Genomic DNA, 20279 nt, shown 5'->3' on the forward strand with positions numbered 1-20279 from the left:
GAATAATTGGTTCCATTTGAAGTTAAAATTACTCTTTGTTTCCTACCTGACAGCTCAGAGCTAAATCATTTTAAAGCAGTGTTCCTGATTCCATACATCTGTAATTTGTGGAGGAGTAATGCACGGTTCACTGAATCGAAAGCTTTAGTTAGATCACGGAATATTCCTGTGACCTTTCTACCTTTATCTAATGTGGAGCATATTTTTTGGATAAATTCATTTATAGAATTCACAGTGCTTTTACCCTGTTGGAATCCGAACTGGTTTTTAATAATTCTCATTTACGGTAAGAAAGTTATTAATTTGTTTTGCTGCAATCTTTACAAACACTTTAGAGAAGACCGGCAAGAGAGAGATAGGGCGGTAATTCCCCATATCTTCTGTCGATCCTTTCTTGAATAGAGGTTTGGTCTCAGCATATTTCAATACATCTGGAAAGTATCCCTGTTTAAAAGATTGATTTATAATAGTTGACAGTGGTTGAGAAATAATATCATACACACACTTTATTACAGATGATGTTATTTCACCCCACCCATGTGAGGTTTTGTTTTTTAGAGACAATATTTCCTGTCCTCATAGTAACTAATTTATAACAGTTAGCTGTGTCAGTGTGGTGCCAACTGCTGCTCAAATTGCTGCTGCACCTGCAGTATAAGCTATATGCCGAACATAACATTCTTCCCTCTTGGTAGTGTCACATGACCATCCAGAGCCCAGTCTTATTGCAACTGCATGTTCTCACGGCCACGGCTGCCAGCCATCATGTACAGTAGCTACATTCCTGCTAAGTCTTTCTGCAATATCACAGAAGGAATGTCCCACTTCTCATAGCCCTATTACACGACCTCATTCAAACTCAGACATGTACATGATGGCATCTTTGACCTTAAAGGCATTCTTGACTAACATCAACACACCAGCCCAATTTCAAAGGCAACTATACTCAAGACTGTTACAGCACACATTTAGAGCAAACCTGATTTGCATCCTCATAGTCACACTACAAGCACCAGTCTTATGTGACTGGCACAAAATTGTTACATCATCTTTGTGATGTAGAAACCCACCAAACAACTTTCATTTATGTCGCACAACTCCTCCTTGGTTTTGCAATTTTTTTCCCATTAGTGTACAAGAGGCATAATGTGAGAGTCAAGCCTCAGGTATTAGCAAATTCAGTTGGTTATGAAACAATGTTTCTGGCAGTCTACTTTTAATGCTATTAAGACTTCAACAGTATTGAAACACATAGCTACTGCAATCTTAATGCCACTAACATATCTGACGAATCGCATACTAGGAGGAGGAGTATTCCCTGAATGTCTGAAAATGACAGTTACATACAATCTATAAGAAAGGTGACAGAAAAATGCCAAATAATTATAGACCTATATCAATAGTTCCCATTATATCAAAAGTAATAGAAAACTGCATACGTATCCAAATTTACAATTATTTTGAAAGTAATAAATTATTGAGTAAGAACCAGTTTGGCTTTCGATCAGAACTATCGACAACCAAAGCAGTTGAATGCCTCCTTAGTAATATATATGAAGGATATGAAAATTAGAAACTCACTTGTGCTACACTGTTAGATTTAACAAAAGCCTTCGACTCAGTCACACATGAAATAATTATTAAAAAACTAGAACATTATGGCATTGTACATAAACCATTACAATTTTTTCAATCATACTAAAGCAATAGGGTACAATTAGTAAAAACAAACTATCAAAAGTCAACACCCATGAAAGTAAAGAGAGGAATTCCACAAGGCTCAGTGCTTGGCCCTTTCCTGTTCATTGTTTACATCAATGACTTCTCAAATTATATACCATGCAACAATGTACTGTATGCTGATGATATGACACTAATAACAGATGGAGAAAATCTGCAAGATGTCATGGAATACAACAAAGTAGTAACTGAAATGAGCAGTGACTGGTACAGAGTCAATCTTTTATCAATAAACAAACTGAAAACTGAAGAAATTTACTTCACCCTGAAACCAATTGAACAGAATACAAAAAATGTCAGGTTACTAGGTTTACATATAGATCAAAAACTTGCTCAAACTCCTTTCTATTACACAAGCTGAGACATGTTATCAGTAAAAATCTGCTAATCTCAACATACTTTGCTTTTTTCCCATTCACAACTGCAATACGGGGTACTTCTTTGGGGTAACTCAGTGGGTTCAAGTACCATCTTCAAGTGGCAGAAGAAAGCAGTCAGGTGCATTTTAGGACTAGCACCAAGACAAAGTCGCAAAAACCATTTTCAAGAACTAAAGATAATGACACTACCTAGTATATACATTTATAATTGTTTAATATATGCTAAAGAGAATGTAAAGAACTTCAACTTAAGATCTGAAGTGCATGTTCATAATACTCAAAATAATAGTAACATAGACCTACCATACACAAGGCTGACATTGTTATAAAATTTTAAGCTAAGGTGTTTATGGCTCTTTTATGTCAAACTCCCAAAAGATGTGAGCAAACTACCGATGAATAACTTTAAGCAGACAATAGCAGTGTAGCTCAAATATATGCCATATTACTCACTTGATGAGTTTCTAAACAGTGACACAAAAGAGATATGCTACATGAAACAAATAACTGCCATGTGAATTATACATATATGTTTGTGACAGTAATGTACCAGCAAAGACTTTTTACATGGATATGTAAGATGTACCATAAATATATCTTGATACTTTTGTATATTTAACTGTTATGATGTATTATTATTATTATTTCTTTCTTTTCTCAGACGTTATGTCTGGTCAAAAATGGAAATTGACGCGGACCTTGATCAAGCGTGACTTCCTTTTAACTGTATGGTATATGTTACATTGCATTTAGGAACTTTCGGGTAATTGAACATGTATCAATAATTACGGATTTCTGTAGTTGTATATATAAGTTTGGATGTAGCTGTATTGCATTGATGTACTGGTGGATATTGTGTGGTATGATTCCTGTAGTTGATAGTGTAATTGGTATAATGTCAACTTTATCCTGATGCCACATGTCCTTGACTTCCTCAGCCAGTTGGATGTATTTTTCAATTTTTTCTCCTGTTTATTTCTGTATATTTGTTGCATTGGGTACGGATATTTCGATTAGTTGTGTAAATTTCTTCTTTTTATTGGTGAGTGTGATGTCAGGTTTGTTATGTGGTGTTGTTTTTATCTATTATAATGGTTCTGTTCCAGTATAATTTGTATTCATCATTCTCCAGTACATTTTGTGCTGCATACTTGTATGTGGGAACGTGTTGTTTTATTAGTTTATGTTATATGGCAAGTTGTTGATGTATTATTTTTGCTACATTGTCATGTCTTCTGGTGTATTCTGTATTTGCTAGTATTGTACATCCACTTGTGATGTGATCTACTGTTTCTATTTGTTGTTTGCAAAGTCTGCATTTATCTGTTGTGGTATTGGGATCTTAAATAATATGCTTGCTGTAATATCTGGTGTTTATTGTTTGATCCTGTATTGCAATCATGAATCCTTCCGTCTCACTGTCTATATTGCCTTTTCTTAGCCATGTGTTGGATGCGTCTTGATCGATGTGTGGCTGTGTTAGATGATACGGGTGCTTGCCATGTAGTGTTTTCTTTTTCCAATTTACTTTCTTCGTATCTGTTGATGTTATGTACTCTAAAAGGTTGTAGAAGTGGTTATGAAATGGCAATGGTGTAGCCGATGTATTTATATGAGTGATTGCTTTGTATATTTTGCTAGTTTCTGCTCGTTCTATAAAAAATTTTCTTAAATTGTCTACCTGTCCATAATGTAGGTTTTTTTATGTCGATAAATCCCCTTCCTCCTTCCTTTCTGCTTAATGTGAATCTTTCTGTTGCTGAATGTATGTGATGTATTCTATATTTGTGGCATTGTGATCGTGTAAGTGTATTGAGTGCTTCTGGGTCTGTGTTACTCCATTTCACTACTCTAAATGAGTAGGTCAATACTGGTATAGCATAAGTATTTATAGCTTTTGTCTTGTTTCTTGCTGTCAATTCTGTTTTCAGTATTTTTGTTAGTCTTTGTCTATATTTTTCTTTTAGTTCTTCTTTAATATTTGTATTATCTATTCCTATTTTTTGTCTGTATCCTAGATACTTACAGGCATCTGTTTTTTCCATCGCTTCTATGCAGTCACTGTGGTTATACAATATGTCATCTTCTAGTTTAGTGTGTTTTCCCTTGACTATGCTATTTTTCTTACATTTGTCTGTTCCGAAAGCCATATTTATATCATTGCTGAATACTTCTGTTATCTTTAGTAATTGGTTGAGTTGTTGATTTGTTGCTGCTGGTAGTTTTAGATCATCCATGTATAGCAAATGTGTCATTTTGTGTTGGTATCTTCCAGTAATATTATATCCATAATTTGTATTATTTAGCATGTTGGATAGTGGGTTCAGAGCAAGGCAGAACCAGAAAGGACTTAATGAGTCTCCTTGGTATATTCCACACTTAATCTGTATTGGCTGTGATGTGATATTATTTGAATTTGCTTGTATATTAAGTGTGGTTTTCCAATTTTTCATTACTATGTTTAGGAACTGTATCAATTTAGGATCTACTTTGTATATTTACAATATTTGTAGTAACCATGAGTGGGGGTACACTATCAAAAGCTTTTTGATAATCAATGTATGCGTAGTGTAGTGACCTTTGTTTAGTTTTAGCTTGATAAGTCACCTCTGCATCTATTACCAGTTGGTCTTTACATCCTCGTGCTCCTTTGCAACAGCCTTTTTGTTCTTCATTTATAATTTTGTTCTGTGTTGTATGTGTCATTAATTTCTGTGTAATGACCGAAGTTAATATTTTGTATATTGTTGGTAGGCATGTTATGGGGCGATATTTACCTGGGTTTGCTGTGTCTGCTTGATCTTTAGGTTTCAGATAAGTTATTCCATGTGTAAGTGATCAGGGAAGGTGTATGGGTCTGCAATGTAACTGTTAAATAATTTAGTTAGATGTGAATGTGTTGAGGTGAACTTCTTTAGCCAGAAATTTGCTATTTTATCTTTTCCAGGGGCTTTCCAATTGTGCGTAGAATTAATTGCTCGGGTGACTTCATGTTGCAAAATTATCACTTCAGGCATCTGTGGTATCATCTTGTATGTGTGTGTTTCTGCTTGTATCCACCATGCATGTCTGTTATGTTGTACCGGGTTTGACCATATGTTGCTCCAGAAGTGTTCCATGTCTGTTATGTTTGATGGATTGTCTATTTTAATGTGTGTGTTATCTATTGTCTGGTAAAATTTCTTTTGGTTTGTGTTGAATATTTGGTTTTGTTTCCTTCTATTTTCACTTTTTTTTGTATCTTCTAAGTCATTTGGCCAATGCTTGTAATCTAATTGCTCTATCGCTTCTTGTTGTGAGATTTTACCTAACCTTTTTCATTTTTTTGTCTGATATTTCATTTATTGTAAATTGTGTTAGCTGTCCGATGTCTTTTCTCAGTTTTTCTATTCTGATCTGTAGCCTGTGTTGCCATGCTGGTTTTGTGGGTTTCTTCTGTGTGTTGGTTGGTTCTGATCTCTGCCTAGTGTGTATATTTAGTGTAGTGAGCGCTCCTATATAAACCAGTAGTTGTAACTCTTCCATAGCTGTATTTTCATTTATTTTGTTGTGTATGATTGTGTTGATAATTGTTATTGTTGTTTCGACTTGTGGGTTTATTGGTGGTCTATGCAAGAATGGTCTAATGTCTGTATTTGTGTCATTGTATTCTATATATGTCAGCTGAAATTTTTCTTCCATATCTAACATGTGTGTCACTTCGTGTTTTATTTGTGCTTGTTCTGGTGACTGTCTTAAGATTTCGTTTTCCTCTGATTGTTTAATTGATGGGTGTTGTTCTTTGTTTGTTTGCTCTGGGATGTTCGAGTCCATTACTGTATTTTCTTCTTCTTCTGATTGCACATTACTTTGTTCCAGTATTTGTTGTACTTGTTGTTTGATGTTTTCTAATTCTGACTGGGGTATCCTGTTATTTTTTATTATTACACGGATCTGATCAGCTAGTCATTGTTCTGTTAAAAATTTTAATTCTGGGTATCTGGTAATAAATGTTGTGTATACTTGTGATCTGTATCCAGTTTTGTTGGTTCCTAAGTTTGTTGCTTGGTAATAACAGAACATGAGGTGTCGGTTAACTTCAACAGACCATCTCATCCTCTGTCTTTGTTTTTCTTCTAGGGTGGTTGCAGGAAGCATATCCTGCAAAACACCTCAATTTGGATTTAAATCATTTTCTGTGTGGCTAGCAGTGTCGTTACCATTGTGGATGGGCATAGGGTTCAAGCGTCATCCCCGACCATGACAGCGCTTCTCAGAGGCTTCATTAGTTCTGTCCTGAACCAACTGATCACACTAAAAGGGGGGTTAGCCCTATTAGTGGTTTATCCTTTTCGTCGCCTTTTACGACTGGCAGAACATACCGGAGGCCTAGTCTTTATTATTATTTCTTGATGGTAACAGCTACTTGAGGACCCAATTTACTGGCAAGCTCTTGCAAGCATAAGAATATAAAAATAAAAGGGGGGTACCCATTTCACCGAAGGCTTAAGCTGTACTGTACTTTGTAAGGGAGTGCCTTCAGAGAGATTGAGTTTCTTTACCACAACGGTCTTTACACCCTTTCAATCTGATGCCCTGTTATACTTTGGTTCACACTGGCATTTAGTCTAGGGAATGTTAACTGTATAATCAAGTTTTAAATTTGGCATTATACATCTCTGCACACAAAACTTCTCTGCTGCTTCCACCATTTCTGCCAACACGATTTCTGCTGACAAATTTGGTCATTTTTTCATGATATTATTGAACGTTTACAACTGAAGATTTTGATCCAGGTGTCACTAGCAATTACTGAACTTTCTCTGACAAATATGTGAATGCAACTGTCATTACCCACTGTGTGTGTTCTCGCTGTCACTTCTTTGTAACAGCCTTGTGCATCCTGCAATATTCCCTGTGCATCAGAGCTGATGAATGAAATTGTCGTTTCTAGTGCCACGTTGTTCTGTGCCATTCCTCCAAATTTGAAGTTATACTTTTTTTTCATAATTGGGAATTGTGATTTTAAAATTGCAAACTTTCATTTTAGATGAGCATCAGGAAAATCTATGACTTTCTCCTTATCAGCCAAAGACACCAAAGTACAAAAGGAATATTGATTAAGACTGCAATTGTTTCAGTCATGTCTGTGCTTCAATAAGAAATCTGTTACAAAGTAGGCCTGTATGCAGTAAAAATGTGTTACAGCAGAGAGAGAGATAGAGAGAGAGAGAAAGAGAGAGAGAGAGAGAGATTTCTCGACGGTCACCCTGGCAGCTAACTCATTTCTCCCAATGAGAGACCTGCTTGTTGATAACACCACTGTAGAATGTTTGACTTTGTTGAGAGAACCACAACCTCACCTCTGTTTGTACCACTTCAACATCATCAAAGTGAAGTCCTTGGAGGCGTTCTTTAAGTTTTGGAAACAGATTGCGTCAAGTTGGGACTGTACAGAGTATAATTGTTGACAGTGAATGGGAGGTGTCTGATTGTTGCAGATGCTGCAGCACTTTTGTGCTGTCTGGCATTATTGCACCAAAGGAGAGGGTACCCCACGTGTCGACAAACTCTTCGAATTCGTGCTTTCAGTTTTCTGAGGATCTCACAGTACCCTGCCTTCCTACATGAACGCCAAATGCACCACATCTTGAACATCCCCAGAACAATGTGAACATGACATTGCCTGCCAATAGCACAGTCTTTAATGTTTCCTTTGTTACGAGCACCGACAATCCAATTTTGCACAGCGCAGATGTTGATATAACCACCACTGCCCACAGCTTTCATTCCTCTATGGGTTTCAATTGGAAGCACATTTTCTGGGTTATAAACTATTACAGCATGTTGTTTCCCATTTCTTTTATAAATCACACACTGTCACGTTATGTGCTACAATTCTGAGGCACCCAGCAGCAGAGAGCTGCAATTTGCACCAGTGAAATGGGAAAGTATACTGGGTAATATGCATTACATGTAATACCTAAACTGATATTGAGAACAGAACAAAAAATACACAAGCATTACTTTTCGGCTTGGACTTGTACTATGAAATTATCAGCCATAATTACAATAACCTGCTCTGCAACTGAATGACCCACAGCTATTGATGCAGGATGATTACTAGTGATCATGCCAGAATGAGATTTTCACTCTGCAGCGGAGTGTGCGCTGATGTGAAACTTCCTGGCAGATTAAAACTGTGTGCCTGACCAAGACTCGAACTCGGGACCTTTGCCTTTCGCGGGCAAGTGCTCTACCATCTGAGCTACCGAAGCACGACTCATGCTCGGTCCTCATAGCTTCACTTCTGCCAGTATCTCTGTGAAGTTTGGAAGATAGAAGACGAGATACTGGTGGAAGTGAAGCTGTGAGGACGGGGCGTGAGTCGTGCATCGGTAGCTCAGATGGTAGAGCACTTGCCCGCAAAAGGCAAAGGTCCCGAGTTCGAGTCTCGGTCAGGCACACAGTTTTAATCTGCCAGGAAGTTTCAGTGATCATGTCTTTTTCTTTATAAATCAAAAAAACTCAATGAAGAGCACTGCCAGTTTCTTTCATTTTAATATTCATCAAAAGTTGTAGTTTGAATGTTTTCACCAATCACTTCACTGGTAGAAAATTCTTTGAGTGTCCATTTTCCATTAAAACAGTTTTTATGGAAAGTCATCCTAGGCACATGGTGAGACACTGTTCATAACTGTAGACAGTTACAAAATGATGGAAAATAGTTGAAATCACATTCTTTCAGTAACATATCTTTAAAACAGTTCCAGTTTTGATAGGTTAATTAATTAATCAATCATAACTAAATGAACTATAATTTTATGTATATAAATTAACTGTTTAAATATATTTAAATTTTGTAATTAACAGATTAACATTACACGGAATTAAAAACGGAAAGGGTGCAGCGAGAATTGAACCCGAACGTGTGAATTACCAGTTGGTGTTCTTGACCACTGCTCCACATTTCTGACTTGACCATTTTTACTCAAAAATCGCTCACATTCTACTCCAAAAATCTTTCGAAACCTTTTCCTATGGCCCATTCAGGTGAGATATTCTACGAACTCTGCTTCTATTCACACAGTTCGAGCCAAATCGGTGAGATCCGTCCCGCGCCCTCCCCTTATAACTGGTATTTAACTCTCTTGAGTTTGGGCAATAATCAGAACAGATCATTTAGCACTATGGTTTGGATTTTCCGTCTTTCTGACGATCTGTGGACTTGTAAAGACAGTCTGGATACGAATTACACTAGTTCAATTGTATGCATTGTGGCTTTATTAAGTTTCAATTTTAGTGAAACTGACATGGTTACATAGCCACCTTTGAAGAAACTGTCAATTCAGTGTGTGCATTACTGCACTCTTTGACTGCCGTCACAACGCCAGTATTCTGGGCACAGGTTTATTACACAGAACTGAACTGTATACAGTTAAACATGATGGTTCTTCAAACAATGGTACGATTAGTTAAGAGAGGAAGTGACACTGTACTAAACATGACAGAAGATGTTTAAAGGGGTACATACACTATGTGATCAAAAGTAGCAGGACACACCCAAAAACATACGTTTTTCTTATTAGGTGCATTGTGCTGCCACCTACTGCCAGGTACTCAATATCAGCAACCTCAGTAGTCATTACCATCTTGAGAAAGCAGAATGGGCCGTTCCTCAGAACTCAGTGACTTTGAACGTGGTCAGGTGATTGGGTGTCACTTGTGTCATACATCTGTACGTGATATTTCCACGCACCTAAACATCCCTAGGTCCACTGTTTCTGATGTGATAGTGAAGTGGAAACGTGAAGGGACATGTACAGTGTACAGGCCGACCCTGTCTGTCGAATGACAGAGAACACCGACGGTTGAAAAGGGTCGTAATGTGTAATAGGCAGTCATCTATCCAGACCATCACACAGGAATTCCAAACTGCATTAAGGATCCACTGCAAGCACTATGACAGTGAGGCGGGAGGTGAGAAAACCTTGATTTCACAGTCAAGTGGCTGCTCATAAGCCACACATCACGCCAGTAAATGCCAAATGACACCTCGCTCGGTGTAAAGAGTGTGAACATTGCATGATTGAACAGTGGAAAAATGTTGTGTGGAGTGACGAATCACGGTATACAATGTGGCGATCCAATGGCAGTGTGTGGGTATGGCGAATACCCGGTGAATGTCGTCTGCCAGTGTGTGTAGTGCCAACAACGAAATTTGGAGATGGTGGTGTTATGGTGTAGTTGTGTTTTTCATGGAGGGGGCACCCCTAGTTTTGCGTGGCTGTATCACAGTACAGGCCTACACTGATGTTTTAAGCAACTTCTTGCTTCTCGCTGTTGAAGAGCAATTTGGGGATGGGGACTGCATCTTTCAACATGATCACCTGTTCGTAATGCAAGGCCTGAGGTGGAGTGGTTACATGACAATAACATCCCTGTAATGGACCGGCCTGCACAGAGCCCTGGCCTGAATCCTACAGAACACCTTTGGGATGTTTTGGAATGCCGACTTCGTGCCAGGCCTCACCGACCAACATTGATACCTATTGTCGGTGAAGAATGGGCTGCCATTCCCCAAGAAACCTTCCAGCACCTGACTAAACATACGCCTGTGAGTGTGGAAGTTGTCATCAAGGCTAAGGGTGGGCCGACACCATATTGAATTCCAGCATTACCGATGGAGGGTACCACAAACTTTTGAGTCATTTTCAGCCAGGTGTCCGGATACTTTTGATCACACAGTGTATGTGTACAGAACAGTAGCTATCTTAAAACTACTGGAGCAGTATCTCACGCATTCCTATGCATACCAGGGGTACCGGTATGAAATGACCGTTTTTTGTGAGAATGAAACACTAATTTTGAATTGAAAAGTAAAAACATTTTATTCAACGTGCTGACCATTGCTTTCTACACATTTTTACCACCTTTCTGGCAATTTGTGGACTCCACACCAATAGAAATGTTCATCTATTGAAACAAACAAATCAGACACCCAATTTTTGACTTCTTTGTAGGAATCGAAGTGCTCCTCGGTCAATGCGTGTCCCGTTGATGAAAACAAATGGTAGTCAGAAGGGGCCAAGTCTGGTGAATAGGGCAGGTGGGGTAGCAGCTCCCAGCCACGTGTTTTGATTGTATCCTGAACCAGTTTTGCTTTGTGCGCAGGTGCACTGTCATGTAAAAAAATTACTTTGCCATGTCTTCTGGCCCATTCTAGTCAGTTTTCGATTAATGCATAGGTCAAATTGATCATTTGTTGTCTGTAGCGATCAGTATGCAGTTTCACCAGGTTTTAGAAGCTCATGATACACCAAACCTTTCTGATCCCACCAAACACAGAGCATTGTCTTCTTGCCGAATCGATCTGGTTTTGCAGTCGATGTTGATTGTTGTTCCGGATTAACCCATGGTTTTTCCTGTTTAGGATTCTTAAAATAAATCCATTTTTCATTGCCAGTAACAATTCAATGCAAAACTGATTTTCTTTCATGTCTTTGAAGCAAAATTTGACAATGATTTTTCGGTTTTCCATCTGTCTTTCATTCAATTCATGTGGCACCCATTTTCCACACTTTTGGATCTTTCCCATAGCTTTCAAACGGTCAGAAATTGTTTGTTGTGCAACATTTAGCATTGCTCCCATTTGGTTCTGACTCAGAGTATCATCTTCATCCAATATTGCTTGCAATTCAGCGTCTTTGAACTTTTTTGGTGGTCTTCCACATTCTTCATTTCTTACATCAAAATCAATATTTCTGAACCGTTGAAACCATCTCTTGCATGTTACTTCTGATAGAGCATGATCACCATATGCCTTGACAAGCATTCAATGTGACTTTGCAGCACTTTTTCCTCTGCAGTACTTTTTCCAAATGAAAACAAAAAATTAATGCTTTCTGCAAATCATCACTTTCTGGTACAAAATTCGACATTGTTAACACGATATAAACATGGTGTTGTTTGTTCCATGATGTACACTAAATATCTTTGATAGATGTCAAATTAAGGCTCGTTCACAGCAAATGTTCCCTAGCGACACATTTGTATCTTAACGCTCATTTCATACCTGTACACCTGGTGCATAAGAATGAACTAAGATAAATGTCCACTTATGAAGACAAGAAACCCACAGAATATGCTATGTAGTGTGAAAATATTGAATAGATGAGAAGCACACTAATAACTAAACGCGACTTGAGAAGTTATACAATCAAACGAGGAGTAGTAATAACACTCACCTCGTTCTATCCATTGCCCACTTTACGCGTATGTACTCGAGGGTGCTCCTCTTGGCATTCAGGAAGTTCCACAAGTCAGAAATATTGACATGCAGACACCCAAAGTCGACCCTTGCCAGTCGGGGACAACTGTCATATAAAGGTTGCAGCACACCAGGCGGCAGCACGAGAGTTCCGCTATTTTCTTCCCTGGAGCGTGCTAGCAGATCCAGCACACGGAGGTACTTTAGATGCGTTACTGCCTTTACGCATTTCTCGGAGCTCAGCAGCGTGTAAGATATCCTCAGTTTGAGTATTTGGGAACACTTCTCGAACAAGTTATCCAGCATCTGCAACCGAACAATTCCAATAGTACAGACACCTCCAAACAAAGGACTGGGAAACCTCCAGAGACAATAAGCATTGTTACTGGTTGTTTAAACAGAGTTTCCCGTTTCTTCTGAAGTGCACAGACAATATTCGGCAACAGAAGTTGCACAGCATCTGGGTATATGGCCTCAACGTCAATCGGTGTTAGTGGCGAACAAAGGAAATGCACCCACACCGTCCACATATGTCAGACTGACTTCTCGTCAGCTAAGAAACAGCCTGGCATTCACCTGGAATGGGTTTCCGTCACATCTGGAAATTCCCGAGGCAGTTTGCAGCTCCTTGCACCAACCGGGTCCTTTTTCCCACGGCGTAAATGCTTTGTCTGACTGACCTATATTTCAGGATAAACTTACTCTACCATTTTTTGCTTACTGCTACCTTACAGTGTGCCCTTCCACTAATCAATCACAGGAAAATGAGAACAATTTTTTTTACTGGAAAAATAGTCAATAATGGCGCAAGATAGAAACAAGTCTGTGAAGTTTCAGCATTTCAGAAAGTTTTCCAGACTTATAGCAATAACTGGAAGACATGCTTAGCATGCATAAGATTCATTTTGGATCACTGACAGTTTATTTAAAGTTTTTTATGAAGGTGTTTTAAGTTTCAGTATCAAACCAACAAACCTCCCACTCCAATTCTTTAAAGAAGCAAACTCCTATGTATGAAACAGCTTTAAACATCTGATCACATTGCAACAATATTATCAAACAGACATTCGGTTGCAGACAGGCTGCTATACATTCAACTTTTTCATCAAAATCTCAGTTAGTCCATTATGACCAAGCAACATTGGCTGGTATGTACTTTTCAATGTAAATGTAAAAACAACCATACATTACGATATTTTATTTTATTCTGAAATCAACCAGTTTCGGCAATTCATTTTGCCATCTTCAGGTCGCATACACTTTTTTTTAAATTGACGAACTTATCGTATAGTGCCATAAAACTGGATATCGTGAATTCCAATCGTCGTGCAGACAGTGACTCGGCAACAGCTGTCACATCTTTATATGACGCACCTGCATGACAATTGGAATTCAAGATATCCAGTTTTATGGAGCTATGTGATAAGTTCATTGATTTGAAAAAAGCATATGGGGCCTCAAGATGGCAAAATGAATTGCCGAAACTGGTTGCTTTCAGAATAAAATAATATATTTTAAAGTGTACAGCTGTTGGTAAAGTTTATTGACATTGACAAGTTTTCATCAAAAGGTCTTCCCCAGGAGAAAAACACACACACACACACACACACACACACACACACACACACACGACCACTGTGTCTGGTGGTTGTGGCAGGACTACAGACTGCAACTGTGCCTGATGAAAGAAAAAGTCTGTTGTGAGTGGTGGACATAAAGAGGCAGCATAAGGCAGAGAGGGGGAGAGATAACAGGACAGGGGTGGGGGAAGCTGTAGAGCTGTTTGTGGGAGAGAGCAGGGATTTGGTAAAGGAGAGCATAGGGGGAGGAGAGAAGAAGAAAAGGGGAAAGAGACTCGTGGATGCACTAATGGGACAGAAGGCGGCAGCTGCTGCTGCTGATCATCATGACCATCATGATGATCATGATGATGATGATCATGATGATGATGATGATGATGATGATGATGATATGTGGTTTGTGGGGCACTCAACTCCATGGTTATCAGCACCCATACAAATTCCCAACCTTTGCTCAGTCCAATCGCGGCAATTTAATGAATGATGATGAAATGATGAGGACAACACAAACACCCACTCATCTCGAGGCAGTGAAAAATCCCCGACCCCGCCGGGAATCGAACCTGGGGATAGAAGGCTGTATAGTGCCAGAGTGAGAGCGGGGAATGGGATGGGGTGGTGAGGAACAGTGGGGGTTCAGGACAGGGCGTTACACGAATGAAGGTTATGTTGCAGGGAGAGTTCCATGTGTGCAGTTCAGCAAAACCGGTGTTGGTAGGAAGGGTCCAGATGGCACAGGCTGCGAGGCACTCAATGAAGTGAAGAATGCTGAGTCGGGCAGCACACTCGGCAACTGGGCGGTCCAGCCATTTCTCGGCCACAGTTCGTCAGGGCCATTCGTGTGAACAGACGGCCTGTCGGCTGTCGTGCCCACGTAGGACACGGCAAAGAGGTTGCAGCTTAGTTTGTACATCAAATGGCTGCTTTCACAGGTAGCCCTGTCTTTGATGTGATAAGTGAAGCTTGAGAGCAGGTGACGGTGGAAGGATGTACGGGACAGGTCTCTCATCTCTGTCTGCTGCTACACTATGAGCCACAGAGTATAGATTGGCAAACTCGTTCATCCTTGGGAACTAGTTCACTGCTGATCGTTCTTTTTTTGGGAACCGTTCATTTTTACTCGTTCACCGTTCATTTGTGCTTGGTATACGGTTCTTATGAAAAACTGAAAACTAGTAGTGTAGGTGACTGAAGGATGGAGGGCACCAAGAGGGGGCACTTGCCACCCCCCTGGAGTATAGAGTTTTTATTCATTACAGAATTCTTACACACTTTTAGAAGTAATTTCTGTGATCCTGCAGAACCTGTCATTTAGCCAACCGTAGCCTTGTGTGGCTGATCGCAGGGAAATAATATAGGGTGGCGCACGGAAAACCGGCTCCGAGTACAGACTGCTCACCTATTACGGACAATGTGTTGCCCGTTGCGAGCAGATACAACAAACAGACAAACATGTAATAATTAGGCAGTGAAGAAATAACAAGCTAATGCAAGCAACAACTGCGAAACAATCGATGACGATGTGTAGAGAGCTGGAGAAGAGAATATGAAAATCTCAGACGACAGGCATGGGCTATAGCTCATGTAGTCTTGTAAACCTGTTGGTGGCTGTTTCCCAACTTAATAGACCACAAGAGTCTTGTATAAAATTCTTCGTTTCGACTTCCACTACATAGCTATGCTACGTTGTAAACAATAATCGTTTACACCCTATATATACACTTCACGTTGTCCCTGAGCTCGTAGGCGAAGTAGAGACTTTATGGAAGCATAAAATAAAATGTGGTTTTCTCATACTTGCGTCACACGCTTAGTAAAAATTAGGTTTTTATGTTGCATTATTAACGTTAATGCAGCAATAATAATAATAATAATAATAATAATAATAATAATAATAATTAAGTTCGCAGTAATAAAGTTTTTGGTTTAAAAGCTCCTTCTGAACAAATGTTTTTGAGATAATAAGTAAATATGGTTTTATGGCAATCTATGTCTTTTCAAATGGAGAGACACCGCTTTTCCTACTGAGCCAAAATGACCCACAACCCACTTTTTTTTTTCCTTTTTTTTTTTTTTTTTTTTTTTTTTTTTCGAAGAAATCAAACTAGCACGTAATGCAAATTGGAAAAAAACCAAACTTAAAAATAATTAGAGCCTTCCTAAATGAAATGTTTTGTATATGAAAGATACACGAAAATCATTTTATGTGAATTTTCTTACACTAAACATTAAGCAAATTATTGAAAGTTAGCTGCTAAATCAAGTCGATGAAACCAAAAAATATATGAACAACAAAAGAAACTTGTCTTGTCATAAGTATGTCTCCTGCTGTTCATTGATATAATGAAGTGAGCTGATATGCCCTTTTGTTACCTGAAAAGACGTACCTATTACATGCAACGTAATTTTTATGTAATTTACATAACTATAAAATACTCTTTGATTACCGGTCGTGGACGCTGAATAGCCAGAACCAAGTGCAAGAACAGTTTGGAACACATGTAAAATAGGCGAGCGCAGTGAACGAAATGAACAACTGGATACTGAACTAACTAGGAGCAGTCGGCAGAGGAACTGAGACAGGTGGTCATGTGAAGAACGACAAGTGCGGCCGAGGGAGACCGAGACTGACACGAGCACGCGACCGAGGCTGGAACGAGAACTGCCGAAGTGACCGCCGCGACTGAAGTGAACTAGTGAACTATGAACCGATCGTTCCTCGTTCCCGGGAACTGTAAGTAGACCGCCACGACCGAAGTGAACTATGAACCAAACGTTCCTTGTTCCCGGGAACTATAAGTAGACTGCTGCGACTGAAGTGAACTATGAACCGATCGTTCCTTGGAATTCGTTCCTCGGTCCTTTCGTTCATCTTGGTGAACTGTTCCTTTGCACCCGTTCGTTCGTGAACTACCCATCTCTACCACAGAGCAACATGTCGGGAGCAGGAGCATTTTAGCGACAGATGAAAATATCGCATAGGTTCATCGGACACCAGAATACTGCTACGGGAAGGGCGAGGGGGATAGTCGGTAGAATGTTCCTCATTTCACAGCATGGTGAGAACTAGTTTAAAACCTGTCAGAGAATTCAATTCAGCAGGCCTGGATGGTACTGACTCACACGAACCAGACACTTCGAATGTCCTGTCACAACCTAGGCTGGAACTTTCTGGATTTGCATTATAGGGTCAAGAACTGCAGAGTGCCCCTAAATGGGTCAGGTGCACACCACTCATCAGAGGCTGCTACTCAAACAGTTCTAATGGCTCTAAGCACTGTGGGACAACATATGAGGTCATCGGTCCCCTAGACTTTAACTACTTAAACCTAAATAACCTAAGGACATCACACACATCCGTGCCTGAGGACTGGATCCGAACCTGCGACCATAGCAGCTGCACGGTTCCAGACTGAAGTGCCTAGAACCGCTCGGCCACCACGGCCGGCGCTGCTACTATGGTAGCTGAACATGTGTTGAGCGCACACACGGGTTTCTTTTAGATTAGACGACTCTCCACCCATTCCAGATAATGATATCTGTAGGAAATCTGGAAGTATCAGTGTAAGAGCAAAAGTAATACCTATCACAGGCGAAAGTATCAAAATCCTTGTGGTTAACAACTGAAGCATTTGCAAATAAGTGCCAGAGTTCAAAGCACTCCTAAAAAGCAGTTCACATGATTTGAGGTGCAGAAGGCTGGTTGAACCCTGAAATTTACAGCAGTGAAAGTTTTGGGAAAAATACAAGTGTACATCAAAAGGACAGGCAAATGGGAAAATGAGGTGGTGCATTTGTCACAGCAGACAAGAAACTGAAATCCACTGAGAAAGAAATTGAAGTTGCATGTGAGATTCTTTATCAAGTGTGGGTATAAAACAATTGGATTCTTCTACTGCCCACCAAACTCATCTCCTGATACAACTACAAACTTCAGAGAAAATCTCAGTTCACTTGTACCTAAGTACTCGTCAGTGGAGACTTTAATAATCCAACAATCAACTGGGAAAATTACAGTTTTGTTAATGGTGGACATGATAAGGCATCCTGTGAAACATTACTAAATGCCTTCTCTGAAAATTACCTAGAACAGATAGTTTGGAAACCTTACTCATGAAAATATATTGAGTCTAATGGCAACAAACAAACCTGAACACTCTGAGGATGTCCACATCGAAACTGGTATCAGTAATCATGATACAGTAGTGGCAGGAATGATTACCCAAATAAAAAGGACAACTAAAACAGTCAGAATATATTCAGCAAACTAGATAAAAAATCAGATGTGGTATATCTAAGTGTTGAACTTTAAACCTTCAGCACAGGGCAAGAGCATGTAGAGGAACTATGGCTCAAGTTTAAGAGAATAATTGACTGTGCATTGGATAGATATGTACCCAGCAGAACAGTTCAATGGCAGGGACCCTCAATGGTATACAGTCAGTGTAAAGAAACTTCTGAAGAAACAGAGTTTACTGCATAATAGGTGTAAAACAAAGCATAGGGCTATAGATAGAGAGATGCAGAATGAAACTTGTTTGGCTGTCAAGAGAGCGACGTGTGATGCCTTCAAAGACTACCGTAGCAGAATAGTGTCAACTGATCTATCACAAAATCCAAAGAAATTATGGTTGTATGTAAAGGTGTTTAGTGGCACCAAAGCTAGTGCCCAGTCCCTAGCGAATCAGACGGAACTGAATCTGAGGATAGCAAAGCAAAAGCGCTTAACTCCGTTTTCAAATGTTCATTTAAAAGGAAAACCCAGGAGAGTTGCTCCAATTTAATCGTCTTAGCATTGAAGAGATGGGTGAAACCAGAATTAGTGTCCACAGCGTAAATTGTTAAAAGTGAACCAAGCTCCAGGGCCAGAGGGAATCTGTATCAGTTCTATACTGAATTTGCAGCCGAGTTAGCCCCTCTTCTAACTACGCACCATCTTAGATCCCCAACGAACTGTGCGCAGTTCTTGGAAAGAAGCACAGGTCATAACTATCTACAAGAAGGGTAGTAGAAGTGATCCACAAGACTACTGTCCAACATCCTTGGCACTGATTAGTTGTATAATCTTAGAACATATTCTGAGCTCACACATAATGAAGTATCTCTGACAGAATGGCCTTCTCCACACCAACCAGCACACACTCTGAAAACATTGATCATGTAAAACTCATTTCACTCTTTTCTCACATGACATACTGAAAGCTTTGGATCAAGGCAACCAGATAGATGCAGTGTTTCTTAATTTTCAAAAAGCATTTGACTCAGTAACACATCCATGCTTATTGTCAAAAGCACGATCATATGGGGTACTGAGTGAGTTTGTGACTGGACTGAGGACTTTTCCATATGTAGGACACAGCATGTTATCCTGGATGGAGGATCATCATCAGATGTAGAAGTAACTTCTGGTGTGTCCCAGGGAAGTGTGTTGGGACCCTCGCTGTTAATGTTGTATATTAATGATCGTGCAGACAATATTCATAGTAAAATCAGGATTTTTGCAAATGATTCAGTTATCTACAATGAAGTACTATCTAAGAGAAGCTGGGGGACTGATGACCTTCGCTGTTTAGTCCCCCTTAAACATCCAACAACCACCATCTAAGAGAAGCGGCATAAATATTCCGTCAGGTCTTGATACAATTTCAAAGTGGTTCAGGAATTCGCAATGTGACCAGTTCTAGAATGTTGTTCAAGAGTGTGGGACCCATACTAAATGGAACTAAAGGGGGATACTGAACATATGCAGAGAAAGGCAGCATGAATGGTCACAAGTTTGTTAAATCCGTGGAAGTGTGTCACAGAGATACTGTAGGAACTTAACTCCCAGACTCTTTAAGACAGGCATAAACTATCCCGAAAAATTCTGTTAAAGTTTGAAGAGCCAGCTTTAAATGATGACTCTAGGAAAAAAATGTAAACCTCTATATATCGTCCACACAGGGATTGTGAAGATAAGATCAGAATAATTACATTACACACTGCAGCATTCTAATGATCGTTCTTCTCACACTCCATATGTGAATGGAACGAGAAGAAATCCTTATAACTGGAGGGATGGAACGTATCCTCTGCCGTGCACTTAGCGGTGGTTTGCAGAGTATAATGCAGATGTAGAGGGGGGTGCACTTTGTGGCCAGACTGTCGTTATGTGGAGGTGGTAGGTGACTGGAGAGACAAGGGAAGCCAGGTCTCGTGCTGTACAAGGTTGGGAGGGTAATTTCTGTCTGAAGGCCTCAGCCAGACCACTAGTATACACTCCTGGCCATTAAAATTGCTACACCACGAAGATGATGTGCAACAGATGCGAAATTTAACAGACAGGAAGAA

The 20279-nt window shown here is 39.6% G+C and overlaps 1 protein-coding gene across 2 annotated transcripts in view; it reads right to left on the reverse strand.

Annotated features, from left to right (window-relative positions):
- The window catches only part of LOC124552532 (F-box/LRR-repeat protein 7-like), a 134554-nt gene that overhangs the window by 41499 nt on the left and 72776 nt on the right, over positions 1 to 20279 (reverse strand). For both annotated transcript variants that reach the window (XM_047126847.1, XM_047126846.1), the window contains exon 4: positions 12347 to 12675. In XM_047126847.1, coding sequence (XP_046982803.1) covers positions 12347 to 12675 — 329 coding nt within the window. The remainder of the gene's footprint in view (positions 1 to 12346; positions 12676 to 20279) is intronic.

The sequence above is a fragment of the Schistocerca americana genome, chromosome 10 (genome assembly GCF_021461395.2).
Source record: "Schistocerca americana isolate TAMUIC-IGC-003095 chromosome 10, iqSchAmer2.1, whole genome shotgun sequence".
NCBI lineage: Eukaryota > Metazoa > Arthropoda > Insecta > Orthoptera > Acrididae > Schistocerca > Schistocerca americana.